Source organism: Paroedura picta, chromosome 5 (genome assembly GCF_049243985.1).
Source record: "Paroedura picta isolate Pp20150507F chromosome 5, Ppicta_v3.0, whole genome shotgun sequence".
Classification (NCBI taxonomy): Eukaryota; Metazoa; Chordata; class Lepidosauria; order Squamata; family Gekkonidae; genus Paroedura; species Paroedura picta.
In genome coordinates this window covers 107778778-107806343 of record NC_135373.1, presented here as the reverse complement: position 1 = coordinate 107806343, position 27566 = coordinate 107778778, and the positions used below count along the sequence as shown (strand labels likewise).

General features: G+C 42.8%; 1 protein-coding gene across 6 annotated transcripts in view; it reads left to right on the top strand.

Annotated features, from left to right (window-relative positions):
• Nucleotides 1-27566, top strand: part of TBXAS1 (thromboxane A synthase 1) — a 272497-nt gene that overhangs the window by 148997 nt on the left and 95934 nt on the right. For all 6 annotated transcript variants that reach the window (XM_077339797.1, XM_077339793.1, XM_077339798.1 and 3 more), the window contains one exon: nucleotides 21591-21707. In XM_077339797.1, coding sequence (XP_077195912.1) covers nucleotides 21591-21707 — 117 coding nt within the window. The remainder of the gene's footprint in view (nucleotides 1-21590; nucleotides 21708-27566) is intronic.

Genomic DNA, 27566 nt, shown 5'->3' with positions numbered 1-27566 from the left:
TTCTAGTGCAAAGTCACCCAGCTGGCTGCATATGGAGGAGCGGGAAATCAAATGGAGGAGCAGGGATACATTTAAGGTCCTAAAAGTTTGAGGTCATGAGGACAACACTGTAATAAGTTGAATATGTGAGACGCAGATAATAACCAACCTGTCATGTTGAAGGCTACTTGATGTTTCTGAACAGTTTTTTCTGAACAGTTTTTCAAAGGGCGACATAGAGTCCTTCGTATTGTTGAATATTCATACAGACAAACTATCTGGAATTGGCACACAATGGTTTCCAGTTATAGGACTCTAAGAGAACCTGCAGGAAGTAAATGTCTGGCGTAAGCACCGACTCTGAGGTGACTGATCTAAGGAATGGGATTGTCCAGCCTTGAGTAATAATAATGCTGTATTGTGTGAGAGCCCTGACTTGGATGGCCTAGGCTAGCAGAATCTTGCCTAATTTTGGAAGTTAACCATAGTTGACCCTGGTTAGCATGGTCTTCTGCATAACAACCTATGGATGTGAAAGCTGGACCCTGAAGAAGGAAAACAGGAGGAGAATAGATGCTTTCAAATTATGGTGTTGAAGACGAATGCTGCGAATACCATAGACAGCCAAAGTTACCAACAAGATAGTTTTAGAGAGGAGCAAACCAACTATGTCATTAGAAGGGAAGTTATTACGGCTAAAGCCAGGGCATCAGTTCAAAGGCTTCCTTGTTCCCATGTTGCATAACTTCTCTCGGCAGAAGCTCCAGAAGCCCTAATTTCTCTCGGCAGAGATTTTCCTCTTGGATTTATTCCCCCTCCTCTGCTGTCTCCAATCCTCTCCCTCACGTCGAGAAAAGGAAAGAGGCTCCTGCTGTGCTTGCCCCCCTCTTCTGAGCATCCCTAATCATGTGCAGAACACTTTTCTGTTTCAATAGGGCGGGATAGAGGAAGGCCTGAGTTCAAATGGATCTGAATTCAGCAGGATCCACAACAGAATAAACACATAAGTGCAGAATCAGCCCTTGTCTTGGAGCCACTGGAGTGCTTTTGCAGACAGAAGGATTTCCGCCAGTAGAGCATTACTTTCTTCTCTCCCCCTCTTGTTGCACACCCCAGTGCCTCCTGAAATAACGTAACAGGAAGAGGAAGTGAAAGAGTCATATTCTATTTGTTGGAAAACTCTAGTGGCTCCATGCCATTCTCATTTTGCATTTATCTATATCCTGCTTTTCTCCCCAAGGGAAACCCAAAGCAGTTTGGAACATTGTGTCCGCCTCCTCCATTCTCTTACAAGAACTAGGTTAGATAGAGAGACCATGACTGGTGCAAGGTCGTCAGCGATCTTTCATGGTAGGGTTGGGACTCAACTTTGGGTCTCCCAGGATTCTATCCACTACTCTATCCATTATACCATGCCAGCTCCCAAATAATGTTACTCCAGATTTCTGCTTGTGTTGAACCAGACTCCAGATAACAGGGACTAATCTGTTAATTTAGGGAGCTTTAAAATAAAATAATGATGGTTATAAAGAGCAATGTCAAATGAAAAGGCATAGATATGTGAGGGCAGGGTGTGTCCTCTCTCCTGCCTACCCACCTACTCATCCTGCACTCTGTTTTGCATTACTCACCATTACCAAAAATCAGCAGAACATGGGCTGGATGTTAACCGTTCATCATGACTAGTCTCTGCATGGCAATGCCAGATTTTCAAGGGAAACTCTTTGGGGTGTTTTTCAAAAGAGCATTCTATGCTCTCTTCCCACTCTTTAATGATTTTTTTTTCAGGAGGGAGCAGCTTATTAATCATTTCTCGCAGCAACTAAACAAGGTTGTAGATCCAAACTCAAAATGAGTTTCCTTGCTGGCATCCACTTTATAAAGTCAACCAAATACAGCAGACCCAGTGTTAATTTCCTGCAGGGCTAAATTTATTTCATTTTTGCCCGTGTAATCACTAGGTAGGCAGTAATGACCTCATATTTTCCCACTTAATGCACACTTGGCTAAATGGAATGCTGGGCCCATATTTTTATTTTATGTTAATTAATGTAGACGAGAACCTTCAAACACATTGAGCTTCTTGGGACAAACTGAGAATTAGTGCTCAGACCTCATTCCAACAAAGCACGGCATTGATTTTAATTTAGATTAGCACAAACATTCACTGTGAATCATAACTGGCTATTCCAACCTTTTTCACCTGTTCTCGGTCTCTGTTCTGTGTGAACATTTAATGTTCAAGGCACGGATTGTTCTCTCTCTCTCTCTCTCTCTCTCTCTCTCTCTCTCTCTCCCCCACTCCCTCCCTCTCTCCCTCCCCCTCCCCCCTCTCTCTCCCCCCCTCTCTCTCTCTCCCTCCCTCCCCCTCCCCCTCTCTCTCTCCCCCCCCCTCTCTCTCTCTCCCCCCTCCCCCTCCCTTCCTCTCTGTCTCTTTCTCTTTGTATTTAGTTATGATGAACAGCTTCATTTATGATTGTTGTCCCTTGCAGAAATCCATATGCTGAAAGGTGAGGTGTAACTCACTCAGCTTGCTTCTGATTCCCTCTTTCTACCCAACCTATTAACTAGAAAGCTGATGCAGTCTCCACGGCCATGGAACCAGGCTGCCTGTTAAGTGCCAGTTCTTTTGCAGCTGTTGGGCACTGGTTTCCAACTGAAATCCAATAACTAGCAATACATGTCATATATATAACAACAATCTCTCTGAACATGTTCTAGTGCCAGTTAGTGCCAGTTGATATTTCAGTATGTTCTTCTGTTTGTCCCTGAGGAGAATCCAGCAATTGATCTCATCTGTCCTTTTGAAAGCAGCGGGATGACAGGGGCAGCCCAGTTTTAATGTATGTTTACTTGGAATGTATGTTTATGTTGTTTCAAGGAAAGGTGGAGGGTAGTGATAAATCCCTTTTCTTTTGTTGCAAGTAAATTTCCCTGGGTTTTCTCCAATGTGTTCCATTTGGTTGGATTTTGCCTTCAATTATGTGAAAACTCAAGCAATGCTTTGAAGACTATTTAAATGCTGCCAAATAAGGAAACTGGCTTTTACAAATACGGATAATTCTTGTCTTAACTCGAAAGTATCCTTAACTCTGTACAGTGGTGAGAAGTACTAGAAGGCACAGTTCCATAAGCCATTGATTATTTGGGTGCCAACATTAATTTTTAAAAATGATTAAATAAAATCAGAGATTAAAGAGGCATGAAATATTTTCTGTTCTGTTACCACCCCCAACCTCACCCCAATCTAAATTGTGTGAATGTTAAGCAGCATAAAGTTTACAAGTGGAAGCAGGGACTCTAAGCAGTTGGATGCTATAAATTAATGTCTAATGGATTATGAAGAAGGTTTACAAGTAACTCCTTTTGAGAACCTTGTCTTCCAGCACATTCCCAAGAAGCTTCACAACCTTTTTCACCTTAACCATTTGGTCAGAGAGAATGACAGACTCCAAAATACATCAGTAAGACCGTTTCCACACAAGAAATTTGCCCCTGCCCAGCTTCTCATTATGAGAGGGTTTTAATGCTGCTTCCTGACAACATAGGCAGCAACCAGATTAAATTATGTTGTTGTTGTTATGTGCGAAGTCGTGTCCGACCCATCGCGACCCCATGGACAATGATCCTCCAGGCCTTCCTGTCCTCCACCATTCCCCGGAGTCCATTTAAGTTTGCACCTACTGCTTCAGTGACTCCATCCAGCCACCTCATTCTCTGTCGTCCCCTTCTTCTTTTGCCCTCGATCTCTCCCAGCATTAGGCTCTTCTCCAGGGAGTCCTTCCTTCTCATGAGGTGGCCAAAATATTTGAGTTTCATCTTCAGGATCTGGCCTTCTAAAGAGCAGTCAGGGCTGATCTCCTCTAGGACTGACTGGTTTGTTTGCCTTGCAGTCCAAGGGACTCGCAAGAGTCTTCTCCAGCACCAGAGTTCAAAAGCCTCAATTCTTTGACGCTCGGCCTTCCTTATGGTCCAACTTTCGCAGCCATACATTGCAACTGGGAAGACCATAGCCTTGACTAAACGCACTTTTGTTGGCAGCGTGATGATTAAATTATAATTAAATTATATATTGTTATATTAAATTATAAGATTTAAAAGATTAAATTATAGGGTTGCCATAAATCTGAAATGACGGCAGCACTCAGAACACACATAGATCGAATGTAACCTAGTCACAGTACCCTAAATGCTACATTTAAAAAGAACTTGCTGTTGAGTTGCAAATACCCTTGAAGACCCCAACTGTGGGGTCTCTCCTCAAAAGAAGAGAGGTGGTTTGCCATTGCCTTCCTTCTGAAAGCAATCACAATTTCTCTGGTGATCTCCCATCCAAATACTGGCCATGGCTGACCCTGCTTAGCTCCCAAGCTCTAATGAGCTCTGGCTAATTGGGCTCTTGCTACATTTAAGTCTCTGTGTAAAACCATGCTAATTTCATGTTCAAATTATTTTTAATGTCGAAGGCAGCACTGATGTTACAGGAACCGTTTTTTTTTTAAATCCAGTGGTCATTTGTTTCCGAAGAAACAATGGTCAAATGTTAAATATACATGAAAATAAATGTCAGAAAATAAGCCATGTTGGTCTATCATAACAATGACACAAACAACCTGGGATTTTGTGACTCCTTACAATAGAAGGAGCATGTTGTTGCATGTGTTTTTGTTACGCTAGAAGCATCCGATGAAGTGGGTTCCAGTCCGTGAAAATTCATGCTACAATAAATTTGTTAGAAAGACTTTGCATTAAAAGAATCTAATAATGGATTTTTGTCTCTGTTGATTGGGTAGCGTGACATTTAAACCATGAGTGGAACCCAGAGTTCTGCTATCCAAGTTAATCAGAAAGGAATGAAGACGGTTGAGTTGGTGCCCTTAGGGAAGGGTAAGGACTAGATAATCTAGGCTAAGCTGACCTCTGAGATGAAGCTTCAAAAAGATTATTTGTGTCAGCAAATAGCCACACTATAGAGGAACACTACCCAGAAACTCAGACTGGAATCTGTTCATAGCCAAGAAGGAAGAATTCTACTTATGAACTTCAAATCTTTAACAATGCTTTAGTTCTGAGGTGATTGCTACAAAACTTTATCAGTAATTTGATGAGATATGCTCACCCTTGCTCTTCTTTTCCTTGCTGTGTATTCAATTTAAAAAATTCCGTATCTAGATGTACCAAATGATCAGGTGGTTCTTTAGGCTAGGAGTCAAAACTCAGTGACTCAAAAATAGTCCAGGCCCCTGCACAAAATCACCTCCCATCCCATAGTGGCAATCAGCAATTCCTTGAGCACGCAAGGAAGGGCCACAAGAGACAAACACTGGCATATCCCTTCCAGCCCACCCAATCAATATCTGCCTATGTTCATAAAAATCAGCATTCCTGTCTGGTGGCTATCTAGCCTCTGCTTCAAAACTTCCAAAGGAGGAAAATTGACCACTTTCCGAGGAAGCCTGTTCCACTGAGGAACTGCTCTAACTGTCAGGAACTTCTTCCGGATGTTTAGCCAAAATATCTTTTGAATTAATTTCAACCCATGGGTTCTGGTCCAACCCTCTGGGGCAACAGGAAACAACTTGTAACAGCCCTTCATGTATTTGAAGATGGTTATCATATCACCTCTTAGCTGTCTTCCCTCCAGGCTAAACAGACCAAGCTCCCTGGGAAGGTTGCTCTTTAATCATGGGGCTGCCACTTTCCTGTACCCACAATTCCTTGATAGGGGGGATGATAGAAGGGCCTTTCCTTGTGATCTTAATTCTCAGGTATGAACACATGAGACAATGTTAGGCTATAAAGACTGAAAAATGATACCTTGAATTAGGCTCAGGGATGGAGCAGTCACCAGTGTGATTGCTGTAATATCAGTGTCCCATGTTCCCAGTAGCTGGCCCTAACTAGCAGTCAGGCTGCAACATTCTGCACTACTCCAGTTGTGTACATTTTTAAATTTTTTTTGCAAGTTTTGTGTATTGATTTAAACATTTTTACCTTTCCTCTCCTCCCATATGGATTCACAAGGTGGTTTATGATATTCTAAAACACCACAAAAAACATCAGGCTATATAAGGGGCGGAGGGGGAGAGGGAGGGGAGGGGGAATAATTACGCAGAAATAGTAGTAGAGCTAGCCGAAACATTGCTAGCAGTATTCAGCTATACATCGAAAACTATCAATGAATCCTAAAGTTTATCTGACAGAGAACCAACTTTGCTTGTTGCCTAAAACTGGAGCTGAATGACACTCTCACGGTTTTGATGGCCTTCTAACTAAAGAACGTCATTTTCAGATACTCAGGGGCCAATCTGGATTGGGACTGCAGAGTATAGCTTAATGAAAGCGCCAGGAAGCCACTGTTTGCTCCCATTGGCCCCTAATCCAGGTGGTTTTGTTAGGAATACCACAACTGCATTGCACAGGTACACAGGACAGCTATAATTGGCCACAGCTCTCATAAGTGCACATGTATGGCCGCCAGCCCAAGCCCATGGCTACATAACATGTCTCTAATCTAGGTAGTCTTGTTAGGAAAGCCACAAATGCATTGTACAGGTTTACAGGACAGCTAGAATTGACCACAGCTCTCTTTTAAGTGCACCTGTATGGCCAGCTCAAGCCCACAGCTACATAACATGTACAATGGCCTTGTCAGAAGGAAAAATCCATTTATATAACTTTCTTGATAGAATTGTTGGAAACAGCAGTGCCCTTTGGTTTGTGCTTCATCTTTGCTTCCAAACTTTCTTTTTTTTTTAATTATTGGGCTTATCCTTGGTGAGTGGGGCCAGGATCTCCTGTTGGGTCAGCTGCATTGTTATCTGGCTCATTCTGCCAGGAAGAGTTCATTCCCAGGGTTCTGCTGCTGTAACATAACACAACATTTGACAACAGTTGACCAGTGCTGGATGTGAAAAGCATGACACAACTATACTGCAGGGTCTTGGAATGTCAAAGAAAGTGGGTTGTTGTTGGGGTCCTTTGAAAGGTAATAATCTAATATTTGAAATATGACTCAAAGGAGTAAACATCTGCAGCAACAGAAAAACAATATCACCGTCTTCCAGCATGCCGCAGGACTCCTGTTTCCTTCTTCAGGGTGGATAAAATTGACTAACAATAGCCTTATCTAAACTGTTTTTCTGGAAGTGTTCTTACAATGGTTTCCTTTGGCCTGCCTTTTAAGGGAAAAGCAAAGAGACATCAATGACCATTTGTAAAGGCATTCTGAGTCAGTTCCCACCTTCTGTAGGAAGCCGCTTTATAGATGCTGACTTCTCAAGCAAGCTGGTAGCCAGCAGAGAGCTTTGGGGTTCATGGGTGAACATTTTACATGCAGAAAGACCCAGGTTGACTCCTTGATAGTTCCTGTTAAAGGACTTGAGGTAGCAAGAGAGAGCCTCGTTCTGCTTAAGAGAGCCACTGCCAGCCAGACTGAACATTCCTGAGTATGACGTACTAGTGTGCTGAATTAGTATAAGGCAATTTCATATGTGTGCTTTGTACAAATGGCTGACACTTTTGTAGGGAAAGGGGCTGTGGCTCAGTGGCATGCCAGTGATAGGCCTGGAGGGAGTGGGATGGGGGAGCCTGGGGGGGGCGTGTACCCAGCTGTGCTTCCCAACCATATTCTCTGCAATTGTGCCACTTCTGGGGTTTCTCAAAGCCTGAAAAATGTTTCAGGGGTTTCTCAATGGCAAAACAGTTGAGGAAGGCTGCTATAACGAATATGAAAGTGCATAAAGTCTGCTAATTGATCCTAGTGAAACCACTCTTCTACTGTACCCCATAGCTTTCAGCTATGGTAACCATAGCAAGGGCCTTTCAAAGCAAGTGAGAAAAAGAGATGGTTTGCCATGGCCTTCCTCTGCAGAGCCTTTCTCAGTGGTCTCCCATTCAAGTACTGGCTTTGCTAAGCTTCCAAGATTTGACAAGTCTGGGCTGTACCATGCTGCCTTTCCTCCCTCCATCAGGATCTCTGACACAAAAGCCAGCTAAAACAAATCATTTTTTGTTAAAGACCTGCAGTGTTTAAAATGCCCATCGAAAATCAAGTTGGAGTCATCCAGCTGCCCTGTTTTTAGCAGCCGAACAACAGTTCAACTTGCCAGGGTTGAGTATGGAAGGCAGGGGGCACGGAAGGCAGGGGGCACGGTATAGTTACCAGGGTAATGAATGCCATGGGGAAGGTCAACCCAACTGGGGGCAACTGGCTTCACGCCCTCACAGTTCTAATTTCAACAGTTTGACAGAGCAAGGCCTCAGCTGCTGGTCCAATGTGAGAGGAAGGCACATATGGGATAGGGTGCTATTTTGGTCAGCTCTCCTGAGTCCACATGCTCACAGTAACTCCCCTGTATTTTCCCAGTATTTCATGAAATGTTATTGCTTATAATGCTGCTCTGGGGAACTTGGCTGGGTCAGGATGGCCTTGCTTGAAAGTTCTGGCAAGAGAAGCTTTATCACCATGCAGTGGGCATCTTGTGGGAGCCAACTGGCCTTCCTGCTGTCAGGAACAGGAAGAAATGCCTTGATGTTAAAATATTTTTGGCTGCCCCACTCTCTTTATTATGGGAATGTCAGCAAGTTAGGAAACACTTATCCAAACAAAAGCTTGTAAGCGGACTTTTGAGGCTAACTCTTGTTAGGAAAGCACTTTAATTATGTGCTTAGCTCTCATTAGTTGCAGTAGGGCATGAAGATTTGTTTAGAGCTAAGCATGCACAGTTCAACTTCATTTGTCTGAATGGCCTGGAGGACATCCAAAACATCTGGATAATCAGAGGTTTCTGGCGCTCTGTGTACATTGCCATATGGTCTCAAGGGAGACATCTAGTGAACTTGAACAAGAACTTTCCAGCTTTGGATTTTGGAAACTTCTATCAATTCATGTATGATTTGGTTGCTCGGTTTAGTGTTGTTAGTAAATCAGTATTTGATACACTTATTTAGCACCAGCAATATCTAGATCAAGAGTCACCAAGCTTTTCCCTAATGAAAGCTACATCTGAGTAATGAAAAATATCCCAAGCTTCTCCCCTCCTCTGCATTTTACCAAGTTTTGTCCTGTCCTAGACCTGAATAGGTCAAACTAGCCTGATCTTGTCAGATCTCAGAAGTTTAGCAGGATCAGCCCTAGCTAATATGGGAGACCTCCAAGGAATACCAGGGTCATGATTTGGAGATAGGCAATGGAAAACCACCTCTGAACATATCTTGCCTTGAAAGTCCCACAGGGTTGTCATAAGTCAGCTGTAGCTTGACAGCAACAACAAAGAAACAGAACATTGGCAACAAAAAGGATCAGAAATGAAGCTATCAGCTAAGCACTACAGAAGAAAATCCTAGGCCAGATCTTTTTATGGCCTTTTCCTGGAATTTCTAGGGGTTCTGCAAGGTACTGCAGCAGCTGGAGAACTACTGGAGCAAGATTTGAGTCCAGTAGCACCTTAGAGACTAACAACATTTTTAGGGTACAAGCTTTCAAGAGTCAAAGCCGCTTTTGTCAGATACCAGCAGCTCATGAGCTACTTTGTTTGGGGCCCTATTCTACATTCTGAACTGAACAAACAACATGGCCTCTATTCACATAGCTTATGATTAAAATTAGGCAGACAAGGGAAGGTGGGAGGTACCGAAGAAGGCAACTGGCCCATCAACCTAAAAATTGTGAGAAGGCAACTGGCCCATCAGCACCCAGATCCTATTTCTTCCCTGGACTAGTTACACATACACACACACACACACATTTCTCCTTCTTCTCTCTTCCTCTCCTCCTCTCTCCTTTCCTCTCCCTGTTCCTCTCCCTGTTCCTCCCTGGCCAGGTATGGTGTCTTTCCTTTTATTGAATTCCATGGCCTACCTCCCACTGGCTTGCCTCTAGTTTCCTTCCATCTGCTGCATCTCACAGGAGTGAGTCTAAACTATGGCTGTCCCCAGCTCTGGCCAACCAGGACAGGTTGAGTTAGGTATCAGCATCTGACAAGAGGACAGGGCAGGAATAGACATACGCCTCATAATTAAACATTTATGCTTGCCGCATCCTAAACTGAAGTTAAAACACTAGTCCTGGAAAGTACATCACTAATTTGTTTCCTTTAAACTATGATAAGTGAAAATACATTTCTATTTAAATAATTGGAATTTATAGCTAATCTACACATTACACTCTTCCTGCTTACTCAAGCTGTCTGCCTTTGGTTCTCTGTAATGCCTACATTAGCTTGTCACTGACTGTAGCATCTCTGATCTCATGTATAACTAGGGAAAGACTCTCTCAGAAGATTTGTATTCCCACTACTTTCTTAGGAAGATAGGGATAGCTTTGCAGAGTTTGGTGTGCCAGGGTATAATATAAAGAAAATGTATGACTGGTTTTGAAAAGGATCCTGAACATAAATAAAAGTTAGTGCGGAATTGTTAATAGGGTCACTTCAGCGCTAATACAGTCCTGCATTAAATAAGTATATCTGAATGCACCAAATATCTTGTTTTAGAATCAGTGTCACTATAGTATTCTTTCAGAATCTATATTACTAGTGGCTTTTAAAATCAATATCTACTATTTCCTTGCATTACAGGAGTGATTCTGGAAGGCATATAAATCCATTAATCCTCGCACAGCAGCCTGACCTCCCCCTTCCCCACCCCCAATAGCACAAAAGTTGGCTGCGATGGGGTTAGAAATCAGTGGGTAGTTTTCTGTGTGAGAAAATAGCCTAGTCAGTGGGACAGCTTTGGCAAGGGTGCCCCTCATTCAAAGCGGAAACCTTTATCTGACATTTAGCTTCTATTGTGTCTGCTGTTTGCCTGGCTCTCTCAAAAGTGTTTGCTCTGCAGGTGGGTTGCGATCTTTCAAGTCTTGTCTGGGATGCATTAACTGAAGAGGCCACCTGATACTTTTATTGATTGTTACGGCAGCAAAGAGCCCCAGAGCAGGCTGTTTAAGAACAACATCAGGGTGACTTCAGCAAAGATCTTCCTCTGAGGAGTCCGGCTCTGTTTATCTTCTGAGTCTGGGGCTTGGTGTGTTTGGGAAAGGGGGCAAGAAGTCTGGAAAAGTGAGACTGTGGCTGACCTGCATTGTTACAGCCAGGGCCACATTTTGACATTTGTGGGCCCTAGGCACTTTTACCTGTGAGGGTCCTGTCCCCTACCTCCATAAAAACATATTAAAAGCATTTTAAATATTTAACGTACTTTAAATATTTCAACCTATTTTCCCTGCTTTCAGGCAAAATGTAGTAGATTTTTGTGGGTCCTAAACATTTTGTTTTTTTCTGATGTGAGGGGGGGGAGTTTTCTTTGACCCCAACAGTTCATTTGTCTTCTTCTGTTTTTAAAAGAAATTTAAATATTTGGGGGGGGGGGGGGCTAAAAGTACTGTAGGCCCTAGGCACCGTGCCTACTGGATAAATCGGCCCTGCTTACAGCAACTTTTTTCTTGTACTTGTTGGCGAAATTAATCAATATCGGTTGGTGGCTTCAAGCTAGCTGTTGGTATGTATTGGAAAGCAATTTCAAACAAAGGGTTCTCTGAGTTGCAAGCTTCCTCAGTAATTTAAGTAAGACATTTCAAAAGGGAACTATATTAAACCTTCCCAATGAAATCATTTTTAAAGTCAAGAACAATTAAGAATTTCACTTCAAAAGACTAATTATTAACTATCGGCACACAACTGAAGCTGAGCCCTGAAGTCACCTCTCTCTGATGTTCTAAAGTTTTAGACCGTTCCTCTCCATATTCATCCTTGGTATTCCCTCCTGCTGCTGCAAGCAGTAGTAATAAACTCATTTTGTAAGAGTATTCTTTCACTTAAAAATATGGAATAATGCTGACTAAATAATTGGTTCTTTTGAGCTTGTGTTTAAGCACATGTTTAAGTCTCATTTTGAGCAGAGTGGAGGTTTTTTTAAATAAGTAGATCCTCACCATTCATGGATTCATGACCCATTATTTAATTTATTTGTGGTCCTTGGTCCTACCAGTTCATAAGGTATTCAGCTTGCTTTTATTCCTTCCATGTCATCATTGTAATCATTACATTATTAGATTTAGCAGAAAATTTTTGTTGTTTTGCTACTGGAGAGAAAGCCGACTCCCACCACCTGCCAGAATTTGCAGATTTTGGCATTCATTGTGATCTTGGGAATAGCTCTCCTGCCAACGGTGATGGCCCATTGTATATACAATTAAACTCTTCAGTAAGTTTCTGAAATGGCTTTTCCAGCGTTTCATAGTTTTATCCCAGCAATACTGGATCAACCTAGGCAAGATGCTGGAATTTTGAAACTCCTGAGCATATTTTCTTTATATATTGTAGTTTCATGGGGCCTTGATTTGGGTTAGATCATGGATGGACAGAGTGAGGTTTAACCCCTTTTTCCTGCACTATTTTCCTGAAACGAGTCCACAGAGCAAACACATAGGCAGTGTACAGAATGTGTGATCAAAAATGGCAGGATGTGTGATAGAAACCTGATCCCCTTAGGGCCACTGTTCTTGAAAATAAAACCTCAGGATTTCTGAACATGGAATTCCAACATCTTGCTTGGTTCTGCCTTTTGAGTGTGATCCAGCTGAGAAGAACAGCATGTTTCTTGTAGTTTGGTGAACCTTTTCTTAATGTGTAGGTGTTTGCCCTTCTTTCCCTCCAGCAGTTTGTTGCCTGGAAATCCTCCTCCTGTTTTTTTCCATGAGTGATGGAAAATGCCAGCCCTCAATAATGAGGGCTGTACATGGAGGCATTTCAAAAGAACAGTATGTGGAGGATATGAATTCTGCTGTTCAATGCAAGAAAGCTTATCTGAACTTCCATGATGCTAGGAGTATGAAGACTACATGCAGAACCAAGAGTCATCTGAGCAAAAAAAAAAAAAACCCACTGTGAAAGCAGTGCCTCCATGTAGACAATTCTTGTAGAACGATGGGGCCACCTCTACCTATATAAGTGTGCCCCTGTTCTAACACTGGCACCCGATACGCTATTCTGCATGACAGTATGAACAGGAGTGTGTCTAGGGGTCACATAGTTTTTTCTACCAATGGCCCCCATAAATTGGAACTCCCTACCCTAGCAAATTTACTTTTCCTCTTTACTTCTGACCTTTGTTGTTATGCCCATCAGGGGCAATTCTCCCAGGTCTAAGAGAATCTTGGAGCCTTGCCTGTCTGACACCAGGGCCTCAGTCAAAAAGAGGAGGAAATTTCTGCATGTAGGTCCTTCTCCTTCTTCCATGGATTCTCCATCCTCTCTGGAGGTGAGGACTTGGTGCAGGGATTAAGTAATTGTCCCCAGCCCAATCCAGCCTGGGTTTCAATAGATCCTTGGAGGCCCTATAGTCATACCTGTTACTCCCTTGAGATATGGAGGAGGGCCTTTTGGGGCAGGCTGGAACTGTGGGAGCCAGTTGCTGGGCAACAGCTCTGCTTGCTCAACTGGAGCTTGGGGACAGCCACACCTGTCTTCTGTCAGCATGTCAAGACCAGGCTTGGACTCCTGAAGTCTGGGAATGACTTCCCATCCCATGACTCCTGCTCCTGCTGGCCCATCAAGTGGACAAATGTATTTTAAAAAACTATTGAACCAATTTTGTATTTGACACCAAGTATTTAGTAAATCACCCTGACATGATAACCCATTCGTTCTGTAAAAAGATCCGAAAACCTTTTCCTTCAAGGGTTACATAGCCAGTTTCCTCTTCAGCCTGACATTTACACACTAAATCTTTCCCCATTGTGCCGAAACCTGCATTGTGTAATTGTTAGCGCATAGCAGGAGGCATTAGCCATTAGAAAAGGTGAGGAGACTCTTAAATGGGGATGAACGCAATATTGCCGTCATTTCAGGCTTGTTATGACTGGCTGATAGGGGATAAATCATTCCTTATTTTTGGCACTTGGGACTTAGAATATAATAATGCACTCTGGTCCTTTTTACCATAGCACTGTCACAGTTTGCTTCCTCCTATCAGAAAAGAAATGTCGAAAAAGCACAAGTGTCTGTCTCTATTTGTGCTACTTTTAAGTTCGGGGGCTAGCATGTCATGATGGTGTGTCCCAGAACTGAGTGAATGAGAATTTCTGAATGACAGCTGATTAATTGTGAGCTACACAAACTGCACATTAATGTTGTGTCACTGGGTGGTTCATTGCTAGCTGACACAGCACAGACGGTCTATAGGAGACCAATCATACCTTTCATTGGTATGGCAGAAGTATTGGTGAGCATCACAACAGGTGTAGGCAGTGGTGTATTGATATAAAGAAGCTGAAACCCCAGTGGCACTATCTGAGCGCATTATCTCCCTCCGTTTATCTGTGGGAGGCTCTGTTGTGCTTGTAACAATCCCCACTTAACACTCCTTTGTATGGAGGCTCAAAAGAAACAGGCCAGGTTTACAGTGCCCCTGTTTGATTTGTTTGTATATACGAACTGTTGAATGAAAAGTGATTCCCCCCCCCACACACACACATACACACACACTTTGGTGTGTTTAACACAAAACAGGTCCACATCACGATTCTCCACCAATTTATGTTGGCTGCCACATTGTATACGCGATCCACTAGACTAGAACATGTATTGGTTATAAGCTCATAGACAGCCTTTCATCACTGATACATTGTTTGAGCCAAGCTGATGTCATCAGGTCAAACTGGCAACCATCCCATTTTTGCCAGCCAAGATCAAACTATGGCCCATTGTCACTTATTTGCGGATGATGGCATGCTGGATATTTTCACAATAGTATCAGCTGCAAAGCTTTAAGACGTACTTTGCCTATGCATGGTTGTGTGCTTCTTCTGGTAGTCATTTTCCCCCTCACAGCAGTCACAAATGCTTTGTCATATGACTAGGGTGATAACCTTGGACAAACCTTTGCCACCTCTGGTCTACAACTGTTGATGACTGATCCCAGAAGGAGGAACTAAATACACTGAGAAAGCAGCCCATCACTGTTGACTGAATATGTAAACATGGACCCTTTATCATCCCACAGGGTGTACACAACAGAGAAGACAGACCCAGGAGTTTTAACTGAATTGAACAGAGTAATTCAAGAAGAGGGGTACATTAAGATCAGACACTCTGATAGGTTATTCAACACGATGGCTCAATGTCAGAAGAGCCTTCCTGCTCGTTTGTGTGCAGCTTCTCTCCCTGGCTTGGCCACACCTTTTCCTCAGGGCTAAATTAAATGAGGGGACATCCACGAGTGCAGCAAATAATACCCCCCCAGCACCATTTTGGGTCAGAAAAAAGGAGGCGAAGGCAAGAGGCCTGTGCCACCATGGTCTCAACAAGAGCTGGGCCACTACAGTGTTGTTAAAAGGATTTCTCTGGTGGGAATGTATGGTTCCCACAAAATGGAGGTGCATCCCCAGAATGAACTCAGGGGGGCACCATCAAATTTAATTTTGCCATTAATATCTGGTTATTCCTTCCAGCCCGTCTTTTAGATGATCTTTATCCTCACAGTGTACACCTTACAAATACCCAAGTATATATTTTGTCAAATTTAGGGGCCCTTCTTTGAAAATAGTGGCAAATTATAATTATCTATTCATTCTTCCTTCTTTCTATTGCCTAGTATGCTTTATTTAATTTTTCAGGTCTCTCATTACTATTCCATGAAGTTGGATTTCAGAATCCTGAAAGTACATTTCAATCAAAACAACTTCTTGTCATTTTCGCCTTAAAGACTTGATTTCCTTTTGACCTGCTTAAATCCATCTGTCACAATAATATCAATTAATAATATGCTGTGTTTGAAGTGATTAAAGTTTCCTTTTTTGGTTTGTTTGTTTGAATATGTCATGTCACTGCTCTTTTTTGACTTCTGCTCTTTACATCTTGTGGCACTTTTATTAATAATGGCTTCATTCTGATATACATGATACATTGAAGGGCATATGATTTTAATATAAATATGTATTGTAAGAGTTTCTGCTAGCTTTGAGAAAAAGACATTAACACCAGGTTAAAGCCCAAAATAAAATAGTGTGGGAAGAAGCAAGACTGCAATGGTGTATAATGCCAGAGTCTACCTTCCAAATCAGTAATTTTCTCTGTCACTTTGACTGTTTCCGCACTGGGGACACACTTAGCCATCATGTCATGATGCTTTCTGATTTTAAAGTTCAGCATTGTACCCTGGACCATTTCCAATGTCTGCATTTGGGAGCCTTTGGCCTCCTTTGAAGAAGAAGAGTTGGTTCTTATATGCCGCTTTTCTCTACCTGAAGGAGTCTCAAAGCGGCTTATGGTCACTTTCTCTTTCCTCTCCCCACAACAGACACCCTGTGAGGTGGGTGAGGCTGAGAGAGCCCCGATATCACTGCTTGATCAGAACAGCTTTATCAGTGCTGTGACGAGCCCAAGGTCACCCAGCTGGCTGCATGTGGAGAAGGAGCGGGGATTCAAACCCAGCTTGCCAGATTAGAAGTCCGCACTCCTCACTGCTACACCAAGCTGACCCGAGCCTCTGAGGCAAAACCCTAGTGAGGAAACGGTCCTGGAGATCACAGGAGCTGGCAACCCCAGTTTGGGGTGTCTGTCACTTGGATCCAGACTCGTATGTCTGTGGTCCCAGAAGCAGGATTTTGGACTGCAGCAGAAGGGAGGAGGAGGGAAAATCATACTGTGCAGATCCTTGTGCCTATGGGAATGCTACTCTGGATCCATAACTGTGCAATCGGTCCCCTAGCCCTATCTATACAAATGAAGTATTTCCCTTTGTTCCCTGTGGGGCCCGTGGGCTGGTGGGCTCCACCTGACTATCACAAAGGGAGGGCAAGTCTTTGTCTTTTGGCCTGTCCCTTCCTTGGCCCCAGTCTGCCCTGCCTAACTACCAGCATGTACAAACAAAGCCTGTGTCCCCTGTAAGCAGACTTTTTGTTGCCTAAATATTTACAGGAGAGAGCTTTCACCTTTATCTCCCTTCATCTTGCCCAGCTTTCCTTCAAGTGAACACAAACACAGCCTGCCTCTTGCACAGGCAACTACAGGTAACAGAATAGCTCAGGCAAATAGGATACGGATATAGAAAACCCAAATGGTCTTCCAAAGCTACTGAGACATTGTGATGGAGAAGGGGAGAACCATCTCTAGACCCTGACCTCTTGGGAGGAAGAGTGCAATACAAAATGTAATAGTTATAGCTAGTAAGGAGTACCAGAAGGACAAAACAGTGAGCACAAAGTATTAGGACAACCCCGTTTGCTAAATCACTCTCTCCTCTCAATCTCCTTGCCCATCCCTCCTCTTCAGAAATTGAAACCAGACAGTGAGGCACCAGAATGACCATAAGAATGGAAGGTCTGCAGCCACCCTGTAATGTGGTAAATAATTTTGTTTGGATTTGAGGGTCACAAATGGCCATTGTTTGGGCTGGATAAGGACATTTTAACTTCACATCTGTATTCTCTCTCTAATTGCTCACTGGCATTTGCTGAATCCAAATCTCAACTCACTCAAAGAGAACCAAAGTAAATCCTGTAACATTTCCTGTCTTTTGCTTCTTTCAGAGTGCAAATAGGTAGAAGGAAGAAAAGATCAGCCTTTAAACTAAGGTTCTGTTAAGGATGGTTTCGGAAGGAACTAACAAACTGTCAGTTTTATACTTACAACCGACAAAGCTGAGAGATGCCTCAGGGGACACATGAATGCTAGTATCCCACGTCTTTCCTCCATTTCTCCCTCATAAAGTCCTTTGAATAGATAATATCTTTGGTTGCATATCTTTGATTTCACATTTTCCATACTACATTTCATTGGGTGCCTCTTAAGGAAGGGAGCGGGAGGCAGGGAATGTGAAAGACAGTGCTTTCATGCCAACACATATTCTTTAACTATACATTACTGGGGCAGATTCAGGGGAAACAATATACAGCAGCCATTAATACACATCTACTCAGGCGCAATCAGTGAAAGAAGGTGCATGATCATATCACCTGCAAAATTCCCTGTGCCTCAGAAGCAATAACCAGTGTACAGTTTTTTTAAATATGAACTTTAATCACCCATAGAATACGAAGAGATTAACACAGTAGTATTTTTTTCTCCTACTTCCCTTTATAACCGTATTTGCAAAGCCTGTGAATTTGTACAGCTGGACTCCTTCCTTTGTAGCACTGCTGTATCACAGAGGAATTAAAGAGGGGAAACATAAATGTTTTATTGCAAAAGAATTTCAGAAATGAGAAGTTGCTGAACTACAATTTATTTAAATGTTCAGTACAACGTACCCCCCTGGATTTAACAGAGATATTGGCTTCTCATCCCACTGCACATGCTAAGTCACTCAGTTCTCACTTATACCCAGAAACTAAACGTTGTTGATCTTAAAAGGGCAACTGGACTCAAACTTCATTCTCACATTCTCAACAGCTTTGTATGCTGATTTATGGCCATTCCCCGGTTTTATCTGCCTGAATCCAATCTCAGCTATAATCACCCAGTTTCATATGCATGCAACTAACCCTTCCTGGTTATTTATTTGTTTGTTTATTATATTTAAACTCCCTACCCCATCTTCACTCTATCTGTATGTCACGGTTGAGGAAATTTTGTTTCATTGTACCTGAGGAAGTATGCATGTACACAAAAGCTTATACCTTGGATAAAACTTCATTAGAAAATATACAGTTTAATGCATCCAATAAATTGAGATGTTGACCATCCGTAAAGTCTCTTTGGCCCAAACACTACTGCTGCAAGTCCTTTCTTAGGAAGTGGCACACACAAGACATCACCGTAAGTAACAAATGTTCACAGGACCACCCTGTTCAATTGGTTTAGTGCATGGGTTGTCCCTGGATTACTGGCAATAGTTTGCCTGTATCATTTCTCTGTGGTGGTGGTAGTGGTAGTGGTGGTGAATGCCATCAAGTGGCAGCCAACCAATGGCAACCCCATTTGATTTTCAATGTGAGAAACTATTTGATGTGGTGTTTTTTGTTTGTTTGTTTTTTGCCATTGCCTGCCTCTGTGGAGCATCTCTGGACTTCCTTAGTGATCTTTCATCCAAGTTCTAACCAAGGCTTAATCCCTTCTTAACTTCCCTTCAGTCCTTTCTGTAACATTTCCCTTCACATCCTGGTTCTTATAGCATACCTCTTTCCCTGCCAATATACCTTAATTTAAAGATTTCACGTTCTTTTCTTTCTGGAGCCATAGATGGCAGACCTCTTCCACAGAACATAGGTACCAGTGCTCATTTCCAGTTGTGGACAAATGAGCCATTGTTGAAGATTCAGCTGACAGCAGTCAGAATATCCGCCTGATTGCCTTGGACTTGATAGGTGTGGAGAGGGGGAGATCTGGCAAAGCACCTACTCTAATAATTTATAGCTCTTTCCATGTGATTGAAAATTCTCTCTTGCAGCATTTCCTATTTCTTCTCTACATCCAAGAGAAGACACTTCATCCTTCACTGAGACACTTCAGGCTCATTCCCATAGCAAACTCAATTTCATCCTTGCCGTGTGAATCTGTGAGAGTGAATATGTAACTATCGGCAAGTGTGTTTGTGAAAAAGATAAGGAGAGCTTGGTGTTTTGTATGGTATCAATTCTACAGCTGTATTCCCTTAGAGGAAGCCTGGCTTGGGGCCAGCCCAGCTACAGCATCAATCACTTTAGGTGTGGTAGAGAAACAGTCTGACGTCTGAGACCCATATCTCTTAATCCCTTGTGATGTTGGCAGAGGATGTTTGAATACAGCTAGTGCATTGGTTTTTTTGCATGATTTGAGCCCTCATTTCCTCAGCAGCATTGCAAAAGATTCTGGGGTGCCCTTCTCAGAAGAATCGCAAGATTCAGCTTTTGGGGTGACAAAATATCTTTGGTTTATCCTGTACTGGCTTCATGTTCAAATCAAGAAGCCTTTTCAGAGACAGACTTTTATACTTATGACACTTTCAAAAATCAATCTGTTACATTTCAAGAGAAGGGTGGAGCCTTTGTCAGTCAGAATGTTTTGTCTGTTTGAAGATTCCGAGTTCCATTTGCAGCATTTGTGTGTTACCTCTTAGGGAAAGGCATATAAGTGAAACAATTAGTGGCTCAAATCTTTCTAGGGATGGTGGCATTGGGTTTGCCTGCATTCTTTGCTATTGCTTTTGCCATTCTTGACTCTCTGCCCTCCATGATTTGCAATATGTGAAATGTGGGAAAGTGTGAGAGAGAGGAGGAGGAAGAGGAGGAAAGCTGGCTTCTGGATTTTTTAAAATAAAAAACTTTGAGGAACTCTTGGAAGGAGGCTCCTGGGTTTTGGATAAGCGTTCTCCAAGAAACTTGGATAGACTGAGCTAATTATGATTAGGTGATTTCATCAGGCATTTATTATAGAGACTCTGAGTTGGGTGTGTGTCGCTTGGAGAAGAGAGGGGCATGATATGATAGCTGTGTTTAACTATACCATAGGTAGACATGTTGAAGAGGGGCCCAACTTGTTTACTGGAGCTTTACAGACAAGGACTAGGAACAGTGGGTTCAAATTATGGGAAAGGAGATTCCACTTCAATATTAGAAAGCATTTTCTAATGGTGAGGGCTGTTCATCGATGGACTATGCTGCCACAGAGGGTGGTGGAGTCTCCTTTGTTGGAAGTTTTTAGGAGGAGGTTGGATGACCACCTGTCAGGAGTATGTGATTTTGAACTCCCCAAGAAGGGAGGGATGGACTGGATGGCCCTTTGTGGTCTCTTCCAGCTCTGTGTGATTCTGATCTGTGTAAACTGTTTTCCCCTAATTTCTATATTAAGTGGTGTTCATTGGGTCCAAGCAGTTGTAAAGACAACCACTGCATGTTCCAGTCTCCCTGATTGTTATGGTTCAGTGGCCTTTGTCAGAACATCTGCATTTTACCGCTACTTTCCTTGTGGAAAGTATACCATGATCCTTCTTGGGCAACAAACCCATGCCTTTAGATCATGAGGTGGACCAATAAGATTGCTTGTATGTGAGGGAGAAACATTGAGCAGTTGTTTTTGATTTTCCATCACCCTTTTGGTTTTTAATTTGTTTCTGTTGGCTCAAGTGCCATGATCCTTTAATCATCCAAAGGTTCAATAATACCAAGTTTTGTCACAAAGCACTGTTGACATGTTGGACTGTCACAGTTGGACCATCAAACTAAAAGAGAAATTGGATGGATTCAGTGAACCCAAGTGAGAGGTTCTCAGACTTTGGCCACTAAAATTTTGGCACGTCTCCGCAAAGTCTGAATTTTTAATTCCAGTATTCTTATTTATTTTAGACAGCACTTTCACCATCAGAAATAATGGTGGACTGCAATTCTGTTCAATGGCAGTCAACCTGTCCTAGGTCCGTGGCTTGCAAGATAACTGAAGCAGAACTACTAGTCGCTCAACATCAATGGTGCACATTTTCTGTATTTCAAGGGCTGCACAAAGCACTGAGTCACCAGCATGAGAACCTGCCATGTGGCCATGTTCTAAGAATACTGCAGCCTGAATGTTTCCATTCTTTTAATTTTGAATGATTTAATATGACTTCCTCCGCATTTTTGTTTGGCAATAGTTGGCCTGTTCATTATTGTGGGATATTTTTGTAAACACTCATCTGCTGCCTTTGTCTTGAACTAGGCTCCAGCTGTAGCATCTAAGCCCTTTGCAGACAGCATCCTCAACCTGCGCGATGAGAGATGGAAAGAGGTTCGAAACCTGTTGACCCCAGCCTTCAGCGCTGCAAAGATGAAAGAGGTAAGAGTCTGCAGGTGTTGCTGTATCATGTGCAAGAAGCTCCCAACCCCTACCTCCTGGATATTTCCCCAGTGTGCTGTGTTGTAATTAATTGTGCAATGAATGGCTGCCAATTATCCCCTGCCAGACTTGCAAGTCCTCATCATTTTCGCCAATGGATAAGTCATTGCTCTTTTTTAGGGAGGGACATTTTGTTTCTCTTTAGTGTAGAAAAATGTTTACCAGAATGTAAAGTGGGAAGGTCAAAACATTACTTGGCTATGCAATAGATGTCTATATGCCTGCAGAACCCAATAAACTCTGGACTCTGCAGATTGCAAAGAAACTAATTGCATTCAGGGGGGTTAGCCATGTTGGTCTGAAGCAACAGAACAAAGTTTGCATCTAGTGGCGCCTTTAAGACCATCGAAGTTTAATTATGAGTCTAAGTCTGGCTTTTCCAACTTTTTGATCTTGTAGGAGCCACTGAAATAAATTTTCAGGCCTTGAGGACCCCTAGAAGTCATGTCAGTTGGGGGCCTTCTGAAAGCTCTTGGCCTTAGGTGGTGGAAAGGTGGACCTCCTGCAGCCTAGCACCCACCTGAGGCAGAGGGGCCTTCCTATCCAGAATAATATTTCCAAATGATAAAGTCATTAAATTAGATTGAAAAAAGAAAAAGACATCTCACTTTGTTTGTTGTTTTCTTACCTGCTCACATGCAAGGAACTCGTGGCTTCTGTTCTATCTTTGAGCCATTGTGCACACTGCTAATTATGGAAATGTTCCCATTAATATTATAACAATTACAACACTACAGCACTATATTGATATTATAGGGCTGTTTAAAAAATGGTCGTGGGTGTGTGCTATGTTGCTACCAGCAATGTTGTCAATGAGGACGGCACCTTCCCTTGGAAATCCTCATTATTTAAGCCAGGTGCAGAACAAAATAAACTGAAGCCACAAGTGTAAAAATGCACAGGGAGGGCAGAGGTGCTGGAGAATCCTGTCTAAACCAGGGGTAGTCAAACTGCGGCCCTCCAGGTGTCCATGGACTACAATTCCCATGAGCCCCTGCCAGCGTTCGCTGGCAGGGGCTCATGGGAATTGTAATCCATGGACATCTTGAGGGCCACAGTTTGACTACCCCTGCACTAAACAAACTGTGGATTGACTCTCAAGAAAAATCGGGATTAACTTCAGCGTGCGAAAAATGTCAGGGCTGTGGTAAGAATTCCAACAAGGGATTGAATGTAAGGTGCCTTTTATGGCAATAAATCTCTGGAACTGGCTGGAATTGGGAAACAGACTTCAGACTGACAAAAAAAAAGATTTCTCAGCAAGGCGGTAGTGATGCTGATTTCTCTGTACATTTTGCTAGTAGAGGGAAACTCAACTTGTGCTGTGACAAACCTGTATCCCAGTGAAACTCTGCCACTTAAGTTAAAGGGCAAGTCAAGATCTCAAGTGTTTAAAATCTGTTAAGGGCTGGAGGAGTCTCGTCCTTTACGATTTTATGCTTTAAAAAAGTAAACACACTCCTCCTCGCCCTGGTGCCTGCTCTGTGGCTGTAAAAATTTTCCGCTGGCCAGAAGCCTGTGTTGTTTTGACATACTGCTGTCGAAATCCACAGTAGCATCTAAATGTGTCTGGCTCCTTTATCTCTATAGACAGCTGTTGCTTAGCAACACCCGCTGTCACTTCCTTATTATGGTAAATTCTAATTGGCCATAAGCCTGGCAAGGATCACTGATTAATCAGAACTGACAATATCATTGGTTATGCATCTAGACAACTGACTCCGTCCCTAGTTTTGTTAGCAAATTTCCTAAATCCTTGATATTTTGGAGAGAGCAAAGCAAAAAAATAAAATAAATAAAAATCAAATTACTTTTCTACAGTCATAGGGAATAGCTGAGGGAGAGTGTTTTTGCACCACTTAGTGGGAAATTAATCTCCCGTACTGCGGGTCATCAGCACAGGAAAAAATCCTTGCCTCCCGTTTCCCTCTGTTCAGCCTAACAAAAGATACAGCCCCTGGTTTGTACAGAGCAACCCCTGCTGGCTTGAGCCAGACATCCTGTAGCAACACAAACAGCTCCTTGGACATGGCGCTTCACAGGGACGGATGTCTGTGTTTGCCGAGTTAATTATTTAAGGGGGAGAGAAGATGGCACACTGTTGCATCCCCTGCTGGATCGGTCGCTGTGAAAGCGGCATCAGCCTCCAGGACAGAAGGGGAGCAGAGACTCCGCTGGTGATAGGAGCAAAACAGTTCGTTTTTAGACTTTTTAACAGCTCTCCGCTCAGTTCCCCAGTCTGAAATTCATAACGTAAAGGCGGCAGAACAGGATATTGCAAATATCGGGAAATGGGGCCTCCCTCCTCACCTCATTTTCCTCTTTAGAAATGACAAAAGACTGTAGGGAAACCACAGTAGCTGTTTCTGAGCAGGTTTTTCTTACCCTTCTCTTGTCCACGGAGAATGGTCACTGCTAGGATTGAAGGTGGCTACTCTTAGCAATAATCATAGTGCCAGAAGGTGTTCAGTAATGGTGATGACATGGTCCTTGTATACCGCTGGAAGCCAAGAAAACTGTTACGAGCATCATTTTAAAAAACTTTTAAAGGCATTTTTTAAAAACTTGGGCTCATAAAGCAGATTTTGGACAGAAGAAGCTGGCATTTGGAAATGCTGATGATATTGCCTTATTTGATGCATGCTGTACTGGTTCCTTTCTTGTAAAAGACGCCTTCATGTTTTGAAATTAAAAATATGGCTGTGAAATTTCTTTTAATGAACTGGGAGGGGGATGAGCGCTCAAGAAAATAAACACCGTCCTCAAGAAATGTGTTTTCTTTTGCTGGCCTCTGTTGTTGCTACAGGAAAACACAATGAGCGTTTCTCTTATGGAAGCAAGTCTAAAGCAGTGCGGTTTAAGGTGATTTAATTCTTCCTGCTTCTTTTGGTCTGAGCAATACTGGATTGAGAAATCAACCATGCTTTGTCATAAGAAATCAACTGGAAGAGTCCTCTGCCCTTCTCCTTTAAAAAATCTTTGTCTTGTACTTAGAGCTTTTCAAGTAAATAGAAATATTTAACTTTCAAGGCATTCCTGTACCCAAATCAAGCTAGCCCAATCAAGTTCTCCTGTGTAATTTAGCCAATGTGTCCAGTGCAAACAGATAAACACAGAATTTAATCAGCACTGGTATATATGTATAGGCTTTCTTATCCTACCCCCCCCCCCTTCCTGGCAACACATCTTGACCAAATTAATCCGACATGGGTGTTTCCTGGACTGTATCACGGGGCTGTAATATGTGTAATGAATCATCAGATCTTGGAAGCTAAGTAGGATGTGCATGGGAGATCACCATGGATGTCCAAGGTCTCCTTGCAGAGGTAAGCAATGGCAAACCACCTCTGAATGTCTCTTACTTTGAAAACCCTATGGGGTTGCCATAAATCAACCACAACTTGACTGCAAAAAATAAAAAATAAATAAAAACTCCTCCTCTATGTAACAATGTTAAGTTGCTCAGCTCAATATATTCTGTGGTTTGGCTTCTTTATCTCAGCCCTTGAAGGGTTAATCTGTTCATCTGCTTCATAAACTCATTCCCTTCCTTAGAGATATTAGGTGCTGTATATAAGCTTGGAAGCTAAATGTCCCACAACCACACTCTGACCATTTATGCACTGGGAACTTCACTGCCCCAGCTCCCTTGCAGGAGCACAAATCAGGGGTGGATGAGGTCCAAATGCTCCCCTGTGTGGGTGCAGGAAGAGGTGGGGCAACCTGCCTTGATTAAAACTCCAGCCTGCAGCCTGGTATGGAACCTCCTGTGCGTAAACGGTCTCTGAGTGGTTTTCACCATTTTATGTTGACTTATTCTGTTGTAGTGCCTCGGTCCACCAGCAGGCTATTCTACAACCAACGTCAAGAGACTGCAAACATTTTAACGATTCCACAGTTAGATGCTACAGCTCCATTCAAAGTATAGGAATAGCTAACAGCATGGATCTCTTAGACTCCTGATCTAAAATCCCACTCCCCCCAATTTGCAACCTATACATTCTGCTTTTTTACTTCCCTTTCTCTCTCCAGTCTTGCCAGAGGCCTTCTGAAGTCCTATATTCACGTTAAACATGCCTGTGTTTTCAGAATAAAGTCCTCTGTGTAACGATTTGGACATTTTTGACATCATGAAATGTGTGTGCGCACATGGCAGGAAAACTGGTTCTTTCAAATTGTCCCTGTGTAAACAACATATGCCCTGGTGATTTGGCCTAAAACTGTTGTTTTCGAAACCCCGGCACTTTTCTGTTTTGAAACGAGGCAAGTTGCTTAGTTTAAAAATAATAAATGTTTCCTCATCTCCCTGAAAGCCAGCCGGCATCATTTTGACAGTTGCACAAATCTAGCTTTTCACAACAGAAATCAGCGGAGGCTAGCTGCCAACGGGTAGGCTTTTCAGTGGACGGAGGAAAGATCTTTTGTCTGGATACTATGCCTGGCAGAACCAAAAGACCCCCATCTTGCTCCCTCCCCCCTCATGCTGTTACTAGGAAATACAGAAAACAAGCTTGTGGAATTTTACTTACTCTGCTGTTCTCTTAAGTACTAGCAGAAGCCAAGCATGGAAAGTTTCGACTAGAAAGGTTAAAGTTTGACAACGCTACGGGGGAACTGGAAAGGGAAAGGTGTTTAGCATGGAAAGGCGTTGATCAACCTTTGCGAAAGAAGCTATCAGAAACACCAACTATGTGAAAGTATTAGCTTTGACCAGTCTTCAGAAATTTCTCAAGACTGCTTAAATAGTTGAACATAGATTCTATCGCAAAACTGATTACTGTATTAATCATTTTAATTTATGGATCTGTGTTTTATTTTTAGCCTCCTTTTTTCACAGGACTCAAGTGAGTCAGTGTGATCCGCAAAATGGACACTGAATAAGTAATAAATATGATGTACGTTAAGTATAACATAGGGGCTTTTTGCACGCCTTCAAAATCGCACAATGGTTGCCAATTGGAAACGCTATTGATTTGCCATAACGCACGACGTCGTAGACAATCTGCCACACACCTGAAACCAATCTGCAAAAAGCGCTTCCTTGTAGCGCTTTCAGGGGAATCCCAAAAAGTGGATTCACCCTCCGGAAAGCGCTACACTCTTGCAACCAATCTGCAACACTAGCGAAAAAGACCTGTGCGTTAACATTGTTGCGGTTTCTTCAAAGTCCCTCCTCCTGAGCCTGTCCTCCAAACTTCCGGCGAAGCGATCGCCATTTTTTTTTCTCCGAGCGAGCGGGGATAAATGCACCAGCGAGCCTCTTTCTGTTTAGAGGCTTCCCTGGCTTCAGTCCTTCACCTTTAGTCACTAAGCACAAACCACATAAAAGCCCGTTTGCTGAAATAAAGTCCCTTTATTTTTTACACATTAATTCAGCCGAAAATCGGGCCCGTGGGGGGGGGGGGGATTTTTTTTTTATCACTCGAGGCAGCGTGGCAATGATCATACGATCAAACGACAGCTCACATTAGGCAGCTGGATGGGTCTCTCCGTTGCAACTAATCTACCTAGATTCATTGCTATGGGTCGTTTTTTTTTAAAAAAAAACCTTTCTTAAAGGGAAAGGGGCTGTTTGGGAGCATGCTAACGGCTGCCCATTGGCTGCTTGACGGCCAGGGGCGGGACGAGCTTGGCAATAGCGCTTCCTTTTCTGCCGAGACCGGAAGCTGTGGGAAACGCTACAAAACGCAACTGGATTCCACTACAAAGGCAGGTATGCATAACGACGAATTCCACTATTTTAAATGGCGATTTTTCATTCAGTGACCAATTTGCAACAAAGATTCCGGTGCGTAAAGC